Genomic DNA, 15,331 nt, shown 5'->3' with positions numbered 1-15,331 from the left:
TCGTCCGCACCACGCGTCCGCCGTCGCTGCTGGGGGTTGTGTTGTTGACCATGCGGACGCGCCAGGAGTCGCAGCGGCTCTCGGGCGTGGATGCGTCGGCGATGCAGCTGGATGAGATCCTGAGTCACTTTGAGCAGTACCGCCGGAAGCATGCTGCGCAGAACCGCGATATTGTCCAGGCGAATGCCCTAGCGCATGCTCGGATCCGCGAGTTGGAGGCGCGGGTGCTGCAGCTCGAGAGCGAGTGTGCGGAGCACAAACTGGCGGCGGGGCGACAGAGCGCGCATGTGCGGTGCCTCGAATACACGCTGGAGTGCGTCCGCGTCGGCTGGGAGACGATGGCGCACGCCCTGCGGGACTGTGGCGTGCCCACGCCGCAACGCACACGGGAACGTGCCGCGTCCGCTCTGCCGACGCCACCGACCGTGCGGACGCGCCAGATCGTGCTGCAGGACGACCGGCCGACGACGCGCTTGCCGGCTGCGTACGCTACGCCCCTCGCGTCTGAGTGGATCCAGGAAGAGGCGTCGTCGTCCCCGACGCCCGTCGACTCGCCGCGTGTCGCTTCGCCTCTTTGTGGCGATGCGTGTCCTCCTTCCGTGAGTCGCCGTCGTCCGAGCCGCCGAGCGCCCTCGCGAGAGCCGGAGATCGAGCCGCCCTCGGCCCTCGAGCCTGCCTCTCCTCACCTCGAATCGCCTCGCCCCGCCTCTCCTCCGCCTGCCCCTGAGCAGGAGCGTGCGCAAGCCAAGACGGCGTCTCCGCCTGCGCCGCCGAACGACATGCCGGCGTGCACTCCCACGACGCCTGTGCGCCCTCGCTCGCCCGTCGCCGACGTCGACGTGCCTGATCGGACGCGGCGCACTCGAAAAAGCATCAACTATGCCCTGCCCAAGCTCAATACCAAGATGCGCAAGCCGGATCCGGACGACGAGGCGGCGGCCGATACCAAGCGGCCGCGGACGTCTCGAAAAAGCGTCGCGACGCCCTCGCCGCCTCGCCGACCACGTCGGTCCCGCGACACGTCGCGCCGTGCCACGCCGCAGGTCAGCAAGCACCGCGACACACCCGCTGCCTCGCCGTTCCAGCCCCGGACGAATACGACGCCGTTCGTGCCTTCGCGCCCGTCGTCGACCATGCCGAGCTGGGCCTCGTCTCTCCTGCACCTCCCGTCGCCCGAGCCGCCGCGTCATGCCAAGGAAAATGCCTTGCCGTGATCTATGTACCATAGCTAGTCGCCAGCCTGAGCTAGCATCCATACCCACCGTGCATCTTCGACATGCCGCATCGCTTCATGACCACGCACGACGCGGTCGATCAGCCAGTGCGTCGTGTGCCGCGGCGCCGGCCGCAGTGCCTCGCCCTCGTCGTAGTTGACGATGCAGGGGCCCGTGTGCGTCAGGTACCACTCGGATAGACGCGTCAGAGTGTTCCACACCATCAGCCACGTCGATCGAATGCCCCACAGAATGAGCGCGAGGAGGACGACGCCCGCCGAGCTGCGGCTCTCCCACACCACGGTGCCCTCGCTTCCGTGCGGCGCATGTGGGTACACGGCCACCGCCCAGAACGGCGAGCCAAAACGAAAGACGCCGTTCGACGACAGGATCGAGAACGAGTGAAAGTGGACAGAGAGGCCCATCGTAGCGAGGCCCAACGTCGTTTGCCACCACAGCCACTCGGTCCACGTGAGCGGCACGACAGGCGTCGGCGGCGCGGCGCCAAGCCCCTGCCTGTATGTCACGACGCGCTGCACAAGGCTCGGTACGCCGCGGCGATGGCGCAAGAGAGATGCGAGGGAGAACGGCCGCCCGAGCGACTCCAGCATGCGCTGGATCATGCCCTGGACGATCTGGAGCACCATCGCCGGGTGGAATACGCCCAGTCGCGCAAAGCCATCGCCACTCACATCCTCGTCCTCCGACGAGCCCCATAGCTGCCACACGCTCCTCGCGCGGGACACCCACGCACGGCTCCACGCCGAGGCCTGCGCCTCGGGCCGATAGGCCACGGACTGCAAGTGCAAGGGATGCGGCCCGGCAAACATGCCTGGCGCAAAGCGGTGCAGACTCAGATGCACGGCCACGCCCAGCACCTGCGCCATGACGCCGAGCAAGAGAAACGACACGAGCAGGCGCAGCCACCACGACGTCAAGAGTCGCGAGGCACGCGTCGCGCGCACGCGGTACGTCGCGCCGCACTGATCACAGGCCATGATCGATTGGGGCCGCCGAGATCGTCGGCGCCACTCGTCGAGGCACGAGGCGTGCACGTACTTCATCGTGCCCTTGCACTGGCACGGACACAGCCACCGATCGCCGTCGGGCAGCTCGGTATCGAAGCAGATCCGACACGATCGCGTGTCTCGACACGCCTTTGCGTCGGAGAACAGCCAAGCTTCCACCTGCTGCGCATCGATGCAGTCAGCCTCCGTCTCCGGCATCGTGCTTCACATGGCGGGGAAACAGGGCGTCCAGCGCCACGTCCGCCCCCTGTACGGTAGCTGACTAAGCATGGGACGAGGGCGGCGGCGGCGGCGGCTTGGTGAGAATGGTGATGCGGGGAGCAGGGGCCGACTTGGGCGGCGCCTTGGCCGCCTTGTCTTTTTTGGGTTTCGGCGCCTTGGTGGGCTTGGGCGTCTTGGGCGGTTCTTGGCGGTTCTTGGCGGGCGCCTCGGACGGCTGCTGTTTTTGGCGCATGTACTCGACGAGGGGCGTCGTCACGGGTGCGTCAGCCTTGTCCGCGGGCTTATCGGGCATTGCTTTGGCGGGCGGCGCCTCAAGGGACGCAACAAACGCCTTGTACTCGGGCGCATGCTCGACGGCGCCTTTGTACCGCTCGTACGTCGTGGGCGCCCAGCGCGCGCAGCTCTGGATAAGGGCGACATCGACGAACGCGACAAAGTCGTGGCCCTTGCTATCCCGGAAAATGTGGCCGTGAAAATGCGTCGCAAAGGCCAGGAGGAGTGCAGGCGTGAGAAACTCAATGTACGCCACCGAGGGCGTGTCCCACACCCCCGGCTGCTCGGCGCGCTTGCCCTGGACATACGACGTGTGTTTAGCCGTGCGCGCGGTCTCTGGCTCCGTGCGTACCCATGGCTCGACGGCCTTCCAAAACACCTCGGCCGGCAGGGTCGGCGGCAGATCGCGCACGACGGCCTTGCGGGCGCTGTCGGTCATGACGAAGAAAAAAAAAAAGCGCGAGAGCGGAGCAAGTGGAGTGTTGGCTTGGGGCCATGTCGTCATCCGATCGGCGCGCCAAGTTTCAACAGCTGCAGCGCCGGTGGCAAGACACGTCGAAGGCCAACCGCCGCGACGTGCTGGGCGAGCAAGCGAAGCAGCGCGAGGCGTCGCAGCGTGCGTCGCGTGCGCATGCGTTCCGGCTAGCGAAGGCTGAGCGGACACTGGAGGAGCGTGACTTGCTGGAGCGGGGCGAGGATGTGGCGCGACACCGCGCCAAGACATATACCATTGAGGAGAATGAGGCGTGGGAGCGCAAGCTTGAGGAGAAGGAGCGGTCGCGCGATAAGGGCATGATGGATTTCCAGGACCTCGCTGAGCGCTCGTACCAGCGGCAGCTCAAGCGCTTGACGCCCGATGTGGCGCGGTACCAGCGCGACAAGGCCGCGTCGGCCGATGACGCCCAGCGCGATCCAGCTGCCTACGGCACGCATGCGCCGGACGATGACGCCGTCGACCGGCTCGTGCAGCACTTGAACTACGAGCACGACCAGATCCAGCGCCGCAGCCGCCGGCGTGACGACGACTTGGACGTCGAAGGCACCTATATCAACCAGCGCAACAAGCGCTTCAACCGCAAGATCCAGCGCGTACGTACACACCCTCTCACGACAGTACTTTGGCGAGCACACCAAAGAGTTTCGCGAAAATTGTACGTATGCTCACAACTCACCCGGCAGTGGAACGAGGCACCGCGTACGTATCGCTCGCTCTCCACTTACCTGGCCAGTCTGTAGCGTGCAAGGTTGTGTGGAGTCGTCATGTCGGTAGGACGGCGACGCGGGTCGTTGCTCGGCACCGATGAGCGCATCGTGATGGATCTCGGTAGTCATACGTGCCGCGCGGGCTTCAGTGGCGATGTCGAGCCGCGCGTGGTGATGAATGCGGCGGCGGCGTGTGGCACCGAGTCGCTGTGGCGGCTGGACTGGGACGCCGATCGTGAGCACCCCGATTTGGTGCGGACGCTGACGCGCCTCGTGCGGCGTGTGTACCAGGAGCATTTGCTCGTAGACGCCAAGACGTACCGCGTGCTGCTGTCGCGCCATCCGCTGGGCCTGGATGCCGTGCAGCGTGCGCTGTGCGACGTGCTTCTGCGGACGATGCACGTCCCGCGGGTGTCGTTCATTGACACGCATGTGCTCGCTACGATCGCGGCGGGGCGGACGCATGCGCTGGTCGTGCATGTCGGGCACCTCGAGACGTGCGTCATGCCCGTGTACGATGCGCGTCCGATGCCGCATCTCTTGACGACGACGCCTCGCGGGGGTCGTCGTCTGACGCACGCCCTACAAAACCTCCTCGCTCAGCACAATGCGCCTGCTCTGTGCACGCCGGACGTCGTCGAGGCGATTCAGACGCAGGCGCTCGTCACGGCCGCCGCCGACGGCGATCACGCCGACGACTGGACATACACGACGCCCGCCGGCCCCGTGCACGTCCCTGGCTCGCTCCGCGAGCGCGTGTGCGAGCTGTTCTGGGAGCGGGGTGATCCAGACGAAGACAGTGTGCCGGACTGTGTGCGGCGCTGTGCGGCGCGTCTGCCCATCGATCTGCGCCGGCCGCTGCTGGACAGTGTGCTGCTGACCGGTGGCGTGTGCTGTATCCCTGGCTTTGTGCAGCGCTGTGCCACGGAACTCGAAAGGCCCGTGCTCAACGACACAGCCACACACTGGCCGCCAAACATGCTCATTTGGATGGGCCTGAGCCTCGCGGGCCATGTGGGGGCAGACGGCACAGACGTATATACCTAAGCGCGGCGCTCGCGGCCTATGACAGTGATGCGGGGGTGTGCAAAGTGCGTGACGCGCGGGCATCCAAAGACGTAGAGCTTCGTGAGCGTCGGGATCGACGCTGCGAGTGTATCGAGCAGTTCGTCGTCGACGCTGCGCACAAAGCCGACGTCGAGGGTATGCAGAGGCACGCGCGCCAGAGCTGAGAGCCCTGCTTTCGTGAGCGCGTTGCTGTGGAGCGTGAGGGTGGTCAGGTGCGGGAGCTGCGCTAGCGCAGCGACGCATGCGTCCGTGATCCCCGCGCCGCGCAACGACAGGTGCGCTAGGTGCGGGCACCGCTGCCACAGACGGATCCATGCGTCGGCGCTCACGTTCACGAGGCCGTCTGCTACGAGGTGCGTCAAGTGCGGACCCATAGCGTCGACCGCGGCGCTGCTCAGCGCCGCATTCTTGCCGACATGCAGCGATGTCAGGTGTGTGTGGCGCTGGAGCAGCGGTATGACGCCCGCATCGGTCAGCGAGGCCGGCGGCACACCGAGCTGCGACACGCCCGGCTGCGACACATCGAGGTGCACGAGGCGCGGGAGGGCCGCAAGGCGCTGCACACACGCATCGTCCAAGCATCCAATCTGCGCGAGATGAAGCGTATGGATATGCGGGGCGTGGCGTACGAGTGCCTCGACACACGCGCCGTCAAAGCGCGCCGTTTCGCGCAGGCAAAAGGCCGTGAGCTGGGCGCCGTGCTCGGCGAAAAACGCCAGCCAATCCTCCTTGCGCACGAGGTAGGCGCCATACAAGGCGAGGTGCGAGAGATGCGGAAGCCTGCCGAGCGCGCGGAACGCGACCGAGTCGAGCTGGCCACAGTAGTCTAGTTGCAGCCGCTCTAACGCAGGCGCGAGGCGAGGGATCATCTGCAGCGCCGTGCTGGACAGGCCACTGCAGTCATACAGCCGCACATCTCGCACGCCACTGCCGAGGAACAGCGGCAGCGTCCGGTCGGTCAGCCGGCGATTCTTGCTAATCACACGACTCAGCTGGTGCCGACTGCGCTCGCTCAGCACGCCGAGGGCCTCGATGCGATCGATCCACTGCGCGACAATCTGCGAATCAGCATGCGTACACGTACATTGATGCAGAGCGACTGCAATGTCGGCACCTCATCAGCCGCGACATCCACCACGGAGCCAATCGCAGCGCTGCGTCGCACGCGTTTGGGGGCACGCCGTGGGGCTGGGTCCCGGCACGCCGTGCACAGCCGTCCTGCGCCAGTCACAGGGCTGGTGTGAGTAGGGCATACGTACGTATAGCGGGTGATAAAAAAGCGGGTGCCACAAGACACGCATGTGGCGGTGTCGCCCGAGCCTAGGTCGTCGCCGAGGTCGTCGTCCTCGTCAAACTGCATCGACGCCCCCGCAGGGATGCGCGCACGCGACGGCGTGACATGATCCGGCGGCGGTGCCGGAGCTTCACTCTGACGCTTACGTGCATTGATCTCGCTGGCCCGGATACCCTGCGAGGCCAAAAACTCGGTCAGCGCCGACGTCGGCCCACGCACTTGGGATCGCGGTGGCATCTATGAACGTTGTGGAGGTGGGACCGGCGGCGGCCCAGGCGGCGACGGACTCCGAGAGTAGGAGCTGCCGGTGTACGAACTGCCGGTGTACGAGCTGCCGGTATACGAGCTGCCCGAGGGACTCGGTGACCGATCGCCCGCTGCCCACTCGGCCTCGCGGCGCTCGAGCATGCGCTGCGTCGCCACCGTGAGGTAGTCGCGCATCGGCTCGGTGACGAGGCCGAGGCCAATACTGGTGAAAAAGTTGATCGAGAAGCGCGTGTCGCTCGGATGGTCCATCGGGAACATGGACTGGAAGTAGACCTGCATGCTTGGCTCCTTGAAACGCGCCGCCAATGCGCGGAGTCCGAGGAGCGACTGCATCTCGTTCATGAGGATCTTGATAAAGATGCGCGACGACGACGTCGTATCATCCTCGGTCATATGCACGACCTCGAAGCAGGCCCAGCTAATGCTGTCAGTCGCTAGCAAGGCGCCAAAGAAGCGAGCGATATTGCGCAGGCGATTCGTTTCATACCGGTGGATCGTGTCATAGTAGGTGTGGAAGCTCTGCTCGTACAGCGCGCTCCATCGGCGGTGCACCTTGCACAGTCGCTCGCCAATGTGCCCGTAAAACTTGGCGTACGTGCGCTCCTGGGAGCAGCACTCAATCACCATCTGGCACAGCTCCATTTCCTGGTCCTCAGGCACACGCAGCTTAAGCAGCTTGTGAACACATTCTTCATAGTCGAGCGACGACATGATGACGAGGTAAATCGTGCGCCGCAAGTTTACGAGATTCGTTTCCGTGCGGTCCTGGATGGCGACAGGGTCGTCTTCGTCGTCGTCGTCCTCCTCCTCTTCTTCTTCCTCTTCTTCGTCCTCCTCATTCTCACCGAGGATCTCCGCCTTCATGCGGCGGTACATGTCTTCATTCGCCACAAAGTCAGGATCCACTTTGAATACATTCAGACCCTCGTGCAGTTGGAGCTCATCGTCCAAGCCAACTTGGTGCGTGATTTGGTCCTCTTCCTCTACGAGGTCGAGCTGCTCGGGTATCCGTGGGTGATCGCGGAACTGGTCTTTGCGCGTCTGCGCCAAGACCTCGATCATGTATTGCACACGCACACTGATCGAGCCTTCATACAGCACGGCACGAAAGCGGTCAAAGACGGTATGAGAAGCTTTCGGTGCCTCTTCCGTAAGAAACGCGCCCACTTCGCGCGTAAACGCCACAGCCAGCTCGACACTGTCATCCGTAGGGTGCTCCAGCAGCAGCACCAAGATCTCGAGCGCCAAAAGCTCGTGCACAACCCGCTGATTCACGAGATGCGCAAGAAATTGAAGCGTCGCATGGCACTTGGGCTTATCGTTCCGCCGAAATGAGCGTCGGAACTGGGACACGAGGCGGTGCACAAGCAGCTCACCCACGAACGGCAGCTTGGTATTAATGATGGCTGCCAGCGCCGCAAAGACGGGCGTGAAATGCAGGGACAGCTCCTGAGCATGCATAATCGAGCGGCAAAACAGGCCGCGTCCACGTATGAGATTCGCGCCAGCAAACAGGTCCAGCACAATATGCTTGATGTTGTCGGCCGCGACCTTGTTCACCAGACCCGTGATGCTCTTGCGCAGGGCCTCCCAGTTCATCCGCTGGAACGTCGCGCTGCTGGGATCAGCACGCGCCGCGTCGTCCATGAGCGCACGAAGTCGCGCCGGCGGCACGTATGTGCCGCCCGCACGCGTCTCAGCGAGCTTCTCCATCGCGTTGCGCGCAGGCTCACTAGGCGACACGGAGCGCTTGCGCTTGGCCGTGCGCTCGTCGTCCGCCATGACGAAAAGGAGGGCGTCAAGAGATGTAGCTGATGTAAGCGACCCAAAAACCTCTCCTTGCCACCATGACAGCCTCGCCGTTCCGGATCGTGTCGGCAGGCGAGTGTTCCGCGCCGGTGGCCTCGTATACCTATGCATCAGGCTCGGCGCGCGTACCACAGAGCAAGCGAGTGACGGACGATGAACTGGAGGATGCGCATGAAAACCGGTCCGCGGTCTACGTGGTGACGGGCCAGGCCATCTCTTCGACGACGCAGTACATTCGCGGCCATGGCACGTACCTCGACACGGAAAACTCAGATATCGTGTCGGTCGTATGTGGCACGGCAGAGCGTGTGAGCAAATTGCTCATGGTGCGTCCGATCCGCACACGGTACCGCCCTGAGGTGGGCGACCTCGTCGTCGGGCGCATCACGGAAGTGCAGTCGCGGCGATGGAAGGTGGATATCGGGTCGCAGACAGATGCGTCGCTGCCGCTCTCGGCTATCAACCTGCCGGGTGGTGTGCAGCGCAAGAAGCTCGAAACGGACGAGCTGCAGATGCGCACATTTTTCCAGGAAGGCGACCTCGTGTCAGCCGAGGTGCAGACGGTGGCTGTGGATGGCAGCGTGACGATTCATACCCGCTCATTGCGCTACGGAAAGCTGCGGAATGGTGCGCTCGTCGTCATGCCTCCGCCGCTCATTCGCCGTCACGCGTCTCACTTTGTCTCGATCATGCCGCTGCCTGACCATGGCATCGACCTCATTTTGTCGCTCAATGGCCTCGTGTGGGTCTCGAAGCACGTGGAGTATGACGATGCGATGATGCATGGTATGAGTGGGCGCATTGCGCCAGACAAGGTGTACAGCGTGTACAGCGACGTGAATGACCGCCTATCTAAAGCTACACGTGGATCCATCGCGCTCGTCTGTATGGTATTGGCATCGATGGCACATTACAGCATCCCTGTGATACAGACCGACCTGGAGCATGCGTGCGTGTGGGCACGGCAGCATCTCGACATGTCGGACCCTGTGGCGTTCGCGCAGGGTATTGCGAAGCTGCTCATGGACCGCTAGGCGTACGTCGAGCCCTCTTCAGGCTGCGGCAGCTTTTTGTTCGCGGGCTGCGCCATGACGCGGCGCAGCTCGGCGAGCAAGCTTTCCATAGTGTACTCATCACGCCAATGCAAGAGGGGCGAGAACTGATCGGGCATGACGCGGCCGGTATGGGCGTCGACGCACGGCAAGTTGATGCGCGTCAGGAACCAAATCTCAGGCGGCACAAGAGGATATGAGTCGCCACACACGAGGCGCAGGCAGTATATGCGGTTCTCATGCACCGAGTTGGCCGGACCTAGGATCGTGGCATTCCACGTTGTCATGACTGCATCAGCACAGGCGCATACGTACGAATGTCATCACTGTTCGCAAGGCCATAAGAGCACGAGCCGTTGCCCAGCCCCTTTTCGCCTTTCTCCAGCTCCTCGAGCAGCCGAAAGTTGCGCGGTACTTGAGCCATGTTGCCCGGCACCAAGCTGCAGGCGCCGCCTCGGACCCTGCCCTATCGCATCACGTGATGAGAAGGAGGCAGGACGCGGCGTCCCTTGGTCTGTGTGCCTTCATGGCCGATCATCGTGACGTGTATATTGTATCGGCGGTCCGTACGCCTATTGGGTGCTTTCAAGGCGCGCTCAAGAGCCAAACAGCCGTGGATCTCGGTGTCGCGGCGGCCAAGGCCGCCATCGAGCGTGCCAACATCCAGCCGACCGACATTCAAGAGGCTCTGATCGGCTGCGTGCTGCAAGCCCAGTTGGGCCAGTCGCCTGCGCGCCAAGTCGCGCTGCGGGCTGGATGCCCGCCTTCCACGGATGCGACGACCGTGAACAAGGTATGCGCGTCCGGCATGAAGTGTGTGGCGCTGGGGGCGCAGAGTATCCGACTTGGCGAAAATGAGGTGATTTTGGCCGGTGGTATGGAGAGTATGAGTCGGGCGCCGTACTACCTCCAGCGTGGGCTGATGTTTGGAGACGCAAGTTTATCCGATGCTGTTCTGCACGACGGCCTCACAGACGCGCTCAGTCAGCAGCACATGGGGCAGTGTGCCGATCAGTCGGCGGAAAAGCATGGCGTGACTCGCGCGGACCAGGATGCGTACGCCATCCAGTCGTACGAGCGCGCCGCCGAGGCGTGGAAGACGGGCAAGTTTGCTGATGAGATCGTGCCCATCACTGTGACGGAAAAGCGTGCGCAGACTGTCGTGGCGGAGGACGAAGAGTACCACAAGTTTCGGCCAGAGAAAATGTCGGCGCTCCGCCCGGCGTTCGGACAGAATGGCACCGTGACCGCCGCAAATGCAAGTGCCCTGAGCGATGGTGCGAGTGCGCTTATTCTCGCGAGTGGGGAGGCCGTCAAACGACATGGCCTCACACCGCTGGCGCGCGTGGTGAGCTGGGCGGATGCGGCGTGTGAGCCCGTCGACTTTCCTACCGCACCGGCGCTCGCGATGCCCAAGGCCCTCGCGCGCGCCGGTCTGACGCACGATCAAATCGCGCTGTGGGAAATCAACGAGGCGTTTGCCGTCGCGGCGCTCGCCAACGCCCAGCTCCTCCATCTTGACCTCGCACGCGTGAATACCCGTGGTGGCGGTGTATCGCTGGGCCATCCCATCGGCAGCTCAGGCGCACGCATTGTCGTGACACTCACGCATGCACTGCAGCCGGGCGAGTTTGGCGTTGCAGGCATCTGCAACGGCGGCGGCGGTGCATCGGCCGTGGTGATACAGAAACTGTAGCTCTTTCTCCACATGGACGACGACGACGACGACGACGACGATTATCTGTCGGATGCGATCCTAGCGCGGCTAGAGGATCCGCGGACGTTGACGTATACTGAGCGCCAGACTAAGCGCCAGGTACAGCATGTGGCACGGCAGGCGCAAGAGATGCGCGATGCCGAGGCACGGCGCCGAGTCAAGGCACGACTTGCCCATGAGGGCGAGGCAGATGCACGGAGCCAGGGCCTCTTGACCAACGTGCTCGAGGCGCCGGCCGTGGGCTCGGGCACGTTGGCAGCACAGCGCATGATGCAAGCGATGGGGTACGATGGAAGTGGCGCCTCGCCGCTGTCGCCCGACCTGCGATGGCTCGATTCGCGACGGGGCCTCGGGCCGACGGATAGAACGCCGCCAGAAGCGCCGCCGTCGGTGGACGCGTTTCGACAAGCGATGATGAGCGATGCCACGCACCGTCACCAGGAGCATCTGCTTCGATTAGCACGCAATGCGTGTCGCATGCTGGACGAAGAGCACCGCGGAGAGACGTACAGTCCCTACTGGCTCGATCCGACGTCGTTGCCTACGACGCATCCCTTGTATCAGACACGGTGCGTTACGCCTACGGACGATGCCTGTGACATGCTAACAGAGGCACTGGAAAGCGCCGAGCGGCATGACGACGCCTACGCCTTCTGCGCGCTGCCCACCGACGAGCGGCTTCGACGCACCATACGCTACCTTCGCGAGACGCACCAGTACTGTGTGTACTGTGCGCAGGCGACGCTCGAGACATGTCCAGGCGAAACAGAGAGCGACCATGATGGGTAACTAGTTGTACTGCGCGTACAGCGACGTGCTCGAGAACTTGCTGCCTTGCCGCACGACCTTTTCGACGGCCTGCAAAAAGTCTTTTTCCGTCGCGACTTTGCGGTGCGCACGGATCGCAAACATACCAGCCTCGGTCGCGACGCTCCGTAGCTCAGCACCGGTCGTATTCGGGCATAGACGCGCAATGAGATCATAGCGGATGTTGCGCTCGACGGACATGGACCGCGCATGGATGCGCAGGATATGCGCGCGGCCCTCGTTGTCAGGGAGGCCAAACTCGACGCGGCGGTCGAGTCGACCAGGTCGGAGCAGCGCTGGATCGAGTGTGTCGGGCCGATTGGTCGCCATGAGCACCTTGATATTGCCTCGGGAGTCGAAGCCATCAAGCTGGTTGATCAGCTCCAGCATCGTGCGTTGGACCTCATTGTCACCCCCCGCGCCGTCATCGAAGCGCATGCCACCGATAGCATCTACTTCGTCGAAGAAAATGATACAGGTCTTTTTCGTGCGTGCGAGCTCGAAGAGCTCGCGCACCATACGCGCGCCTTCGCCGACGTATTTTTGCACGAGTTCCGAGCCAATCACGCGGATAAAGGCGGCGTCGGTGCGGTTGGCCACCGCTCGCGCGCACAGCGTCTTGCCTGTACCGGGCGGGCCAAAGAGCAGCACGCCCTTCGGCGGATCGATACCCAGGCGCACGAAGCGCTCCGGCTCCAGGAGCGGCGTCTCTACGACTTCACGCAATTTCTCAATCTGTTCCTTGACACCGCCGATATCGCTGTATGTCACATCCGGCTTGTCTTCGACCTGCATCATCGTGACGGAGGGATCAATCTTGGGGGGCAGGGGGATCTGGATCTGGTACTTGTTGCGGTCGACACCGACCCGCATGCCCTCTTCAATGTCGGTGGGGGCGATGCGCTCGCCGAGGCCGACGACAAACTTGGCGATCTGCTTCACATTGATGACGTACTTATCTTTGCTGTCGGCATTGCCCATGTTGAAAGCCTGGCCCAAGCCACCGAGGGCGCCTAGCATATTGTCGACGGCGCTGTTGCCACCGTCGTTGTTCGAAGTGTCGGCGTCGCTGTTCTGCGCCGGGATGATCTTGGTACACCGCGCCACCTGCAGGGGCTGTTCTTCGCTCATGCGCTGCTTATCTGCGGCAATGTCCCAGAGGTCCGGTGGGGCCAGGCCGGTATGGCTCTCCTTGACGCCCATTTTTTCGTTCACACGCTTCTCGGCGTCCTTGATTTCCTGGTCGATGCGCTTGAGCGCCGACGCATACGGCCCCTGGCCATACGTGCGCAGCAGCTGTATATCTCCTTCATCTAGGGGCACGATGGCCTCCTTCTTGTCGGCATCGTCGCCCTTCTTTTCGTACTTTTCCCAGTCCTTCTTGGGCGCCATGGCAAACGGCGATCATGCCTGGACGCGCGTTCTGCCTGGGACCTATGCGTGCTGACTCAGCACGTGCACAGCGCGGGCCCTGCCTCGTGGACGGGCTCCCAGCGAGCCTCCCTCACCTCCCACACAATGGCGGGTGCCATGAGCAATGCGAAGCGCGACGTGCGCCACATCCGCGATGACCACCGCGAGAGCCAGTACGGCAGTGTGTTTGGTGTGTCAGGTCCGGTGGTGATTGCCGAGAACATGATTGGTTCGAGCATGTACGAGCTGGTGCGTGTCGGACACGACGAGCTGGTGGGGGAGATTATCCGCATTGAGAATGACAAGGCGACGATCCAGGTGTACGAGGAGACGAGTGGCGTGTGTGTGGGCGACCCGGTGCTGCGTTCTGGCAAGCCGCTGAGTGTGGAGCTGGGCCCGGGTCTGATGGAGAACATCTACGATGGTATTCAGCGGCCGCTGCAGGGCATTCAGCAAAAGAGCCAGAGTATCTATATCCCGCGCGGCATTGATGCTCCTGCGCTGGATCGTGAGAAGCTGTGGGAGTTTACGCCCGGCAAGTTGGCGGTCGGTGACCACATTAGCGGCGGCGACATTTACGGCTCGGTGCACGAAAATGCACTGGTGACGGAGCACCGCCTCATGTTCCCGCCACGCGCGCGCGGCACCATTACATACATTGCAGAGAAGGGCACGTATACGGTCGACGATGTGGTGCTCGAGACCGAGTTCCAGGGCGAGAAGCAGGAGCACAAGATGATGCACTCGTGGCCGGTGCGGGCGCCGCGTCCGGTGGCGGAGAAGCTCGTGGCTGACACGCCGCTGCTGACGGGCCAGCGTATTCTCGACTCGCTGTTCCCGTGTATCCAGGGTGGTACGACGGCGATTCCGGGGGCGTTTGGATGTGGCAAGACGGTCATTTCGCAGGCCCTGTCCAAGTACTCGAACTCGGACATTATCATGTACGTCGGCTGTGGTGAGCGAGGCAATGAGATGGCCGAGGTGCTGGAGGAGTTCCCGGAGCTGACGCTTGTGCGTGACGGCAAGGAGCAGCCGATTATGCGCCGCACGACGCTCGTGGCGAATACGTCCAACATGCCTGTCGCTGCGCGTGAGGCTTCGATCTACACTGGTATCACACTGTCCGAATACTTCCGTGACCAGGGCTACAATGTTGCCATGATGGCCGACTCGACGTCGCGCTGGGCCGAGGCGCTGCGTGAGATCAGTGGTCGTCTGGCCGAGATGCCCGCCGACTCGGGCTACCCGGCGTACCTCGGTGGGCGCTTGGCGAGCTTTTACGAGCGTGCCGGCAAGACGCGGGCGCTGGGCTCGCCGGAGCGTATCGGCTCGGTGAGCATTGTCGGTGCTGTGTCGCCGCCGGGTGGTGACTTTTCCGACCCGGTCACGACGGCGACGCTGGGTATCGTGGGTGCCTTTTGGGGTCTGGACAAGAAGCTGGCGCAGCGGAAGCACTTCCCCTCGGTCAACTGGAACGTGTCGTATTCGAAGTACTCCCAGATGCTTGAGCCGTACTACGAGACGCACTCGCCTGGCTTTGCGGCGCTGCGCACGTCGGCGCGAGAGCTGCTGCAGAAGGATGCCGACCTGGCCGAGATTGTGCAGCTGGTGGGCAAGAGTTCGATGGGCGAGAACGACAAGGTGACGCTCGAAGTCGCGCGGATTATCAAGGATGACTACCTGCAGCAGAATGGTATTTCCGAGTACGACTGCTACTGCCCCTTTTACAAAACGACGGGCATGCTCAGGAACATGATTCTGTATCACGAGAAGGCGCAGGCTGCGATCAACAACAACCCCGAGATGACGTGGGCGCGTATCCGCGAGCACACGTCGGACGTGATGTATCGCCTCTCGCAGCAAAAGTTCGAGGACCCCAAGGACGGTGAGGAAGCGATCGCGGCCAAGTACGAGCAGCTGGCGTCCGACATGACGGAGGCCTTCCGCAGCCTCGCCGACTAGAC

At 63.2% G+C, this 15,331-nt stretch overlaps 13 protein-coding genes across 13 annotated transcripts; 7 read left to right on the top strand and 6 right to left on the bottom strand.

Annotated features, from left to right (window-relative positions):
- Positions 1-50: 50 nt before the first annotated feature.
- MRET_4331 (proline-rich receptor-like protein kinase) lies at positions 51-1,214 on the top strand (the record flags this gene model as incomplete). Its single annotated transcript, XM_027630958.1, has 1 exon — positions 51-1,214. One exon carries the CDS (start codon positions 51-53, stop codon positions 1,212-1,214), a length of 1,164 nt encoding a protein of 387 aa, XP_027486715.1.
- A 14-nt stretch (positions 1,215-1,228) lies between these two features.
- On the bottom strand, positions 1,229-2,440 carry MRET_4330 (ubiquitin-protein ligase involved in ER-associated protein degradation; the record flags this gene model as incomplete). The annotated part of the gene is made up of 1 exon (XM_027630957.1): positions 1,229-2,440. One exon carries the CDS (start codon positions 2,438-2,440, stop codon positions 1,229-1,231), a length of 1,212 nt encoding a protein of 403 aa, XP_027486716.1.
- Positions 2,441-2,504: 64 nt separating this feature from the next.
- Positions 2,505-3,176, bottom strand: MRET_4329 (regulator of nonsense transcripts 3; the record flags this gene model as incomplete). The annotated part of the gene is made up of 1 exon (XM_027630956.1): positions 2,505-3,176. The coding sequence occupies one exon, from the start codon at positions 3,174-3,176 to the stop codon at positions 2,505-2,507; it is 672 nt and encodes a 223-aa protein (XP_027486760.1).
- Positions 3,177-3,232: 56 nt separating this feature from the next.
- Positions 3,233-3,973, top strand: MRET_4328 (pre-mRNA-splicing factor SYF2; the record flags this gene model as incomplete). Its single annotated transcript, XM_027630955.1, has 4 exons — positions 3,233-3,826; positions 3,852-3,888; positions 3,917-3,932; positions 3,967-3,973. The coding sequence occupies 4 exons, from the start codon at positions 3,233-3,235 to the stop codon at positions 3,971-3,973; spliced, it is 654 nt and encodes a 217-aa protein (XP_027486759.1).
- Positions 3,974-3,997: 24 nt separating this feature from the next.
- MRET_4327 (actin-related protein 10) lies at positions 3,998-4,987 on the top strand (the record flags this gene model as incomplete). Its single annotated transcript, XM_027630954.1, has 1 exon — positions 3,998-4,987. One exon carries the CDS (start codon positions 3,998-4,000, stop codon positions 4,985-4,987), a length of 990 nt encoding a protein of 329 aa, XP_027486817.1.
- MRET_4326 (DNA repair protein RAD7) lies at positions 4,984-6,539 on the bottom strand (the record flags this gene model as incomplete). Its single annotated transcript, XM_027630953.1, has 3 exons — positions 4,984-6,066; positions 6,093-6,243; positions 6,268-6,539. The coding sequence occupies 3 exons, from the start codon at positions 6,537-6,539 to the stop codon at positions 4,984-4,986; spliced, it is 1,506 nt and encodes a 501-aa protein (XP_027486773.1).
- On the bottom strand, positions 6,540-8,351 carry MRET_4325 (pre-mRNA-splicing factor CWC22; the record flags this gene model as incomplete). The annotated part of the gene is made up of 1 exon (XM_027630952.1): positions 6,540-8,351. The coding sequence occupies one exon, from the start codon at positions 8,349-8,351 to the stop codon at positions 6,540-6,542; it is 1,812 nt and encodes a 603-aa protein (XP_027486762.1).
- A 65-nt stretch (positions 8,352-8,416) lies between these two features.
- Positions 8,417-9,412, top strand: MRET_4324 (exosome complex component RRP4; the record flags this gene model as incomplete). Its single annotated transcript, XM_027630951.1, has 1 exon — positions 8,417-9,412. The coding sequence occupies one exon, from the start codon at positions 8,417-8,419 to the stop codon at positions 9,410-9,412; it is 996 nt and encodes a 331-aa protein (XP_027486816.1).
- On the bottom strand, positions 9,409-9,854 carry MRET_4323 (ubiquitin-conjugating enzyme E2 variant; the record flags this gene model as incomplete). Its single annotated transcript, XM_027630950.1, has 2 exons — positions 9,409-9,719; positions 9,746-9,854. 2 exons carry the CDS (start codon positions 9,852-9,854, stop codon positions 9,409-9,411), a joined length of 420 nt encoding a protein of 139 aa, XP_027486781.1.
- Positions 9,855-9,956: 102 nt separating this feature from the next.
- MRET_4322 (acetyl-CoA C-acetyltransferase) lies at positions 9,957-11,126 on the top strand (the record flags this gene model as incomplete). Its single annotated transcript, XM_027630949.1, has 1 exon — positions 9,957-11,126. One exon carries the CDS (start codon positions 9,957-9,959, stop codon positions 11,124-11,126), a length of 1,170 nt encoding a protein of 389 aa, XP_027486711.1.
- Positions 11,127-11,138: 12 nt separating this feature from the next.
- Positions 11,139-11,936, top strand: MRET_4321 (coiled-coil domain protein 75; the record flags this gene model as incomplete). Its single annotated transcript, XM_027630948.1, has 1 exon — positions 11,139-11,936. One exon carries the CDS (start codon positions 11,139-11,141, stop codon positions 11,934-11,936), a length of 798 nt encoding a protein of 265 aa, XP_027486763.1.
- On the bottom strand, positions 11,937-13,346 carry MRET_4320 (26S proteasome regulatory subunit T1; the record flags this gene model as incomplete). Its single annotated transcript, XM_027630947.1, has 1 exon — positions 11,937-13,346. The coding sequence occupies one exon, from the start codon at positions 13,344-13,346 to the stop codon at positions 11,937-11,939; it is 1,410 nt and encodes a 469-aa protein (XP_027486818.1).
- Positions 13,347-13,472: 126 nt separating this feature from the next.
- MRET_4319 (V-type H+-transporting ATPase subunit A) lies at positions 13,473-15,329 on the top strand (the record flags this gene model as incomplete). The annotated part of the gene is made up of 1 exon (XM_027630946.1): positions 13,473-15,329. The coding sequence occupies one exon, from the start codon at positions 13,473-13,475 to the stop codon at positions 15,327-15,329; it is 1,857 nt and encodes a 618-aa protein (XP_027486742.1).
- Positions 15,330-15,331: the final 2 nt, after the last annotated feature.

Source organism: Malassezia restricta, chromosome IX (assembly GCF_003290485.1).
Source record: "Malassezia restricta chromosome IX, complete sequence".
Classification (NCBI taxonomy): Eukaryota; Fungi; Basidiomycota; class Malasseziomycetes; order Malasseziales; family Malasseziaceae; genus Malassezia; species Malassezia restricta.
The sequence above is the reverse complement of the archived record's forward strand: the minus strand, read 5'-3'. Positions and strand labels throughout refer to the sequence as shown.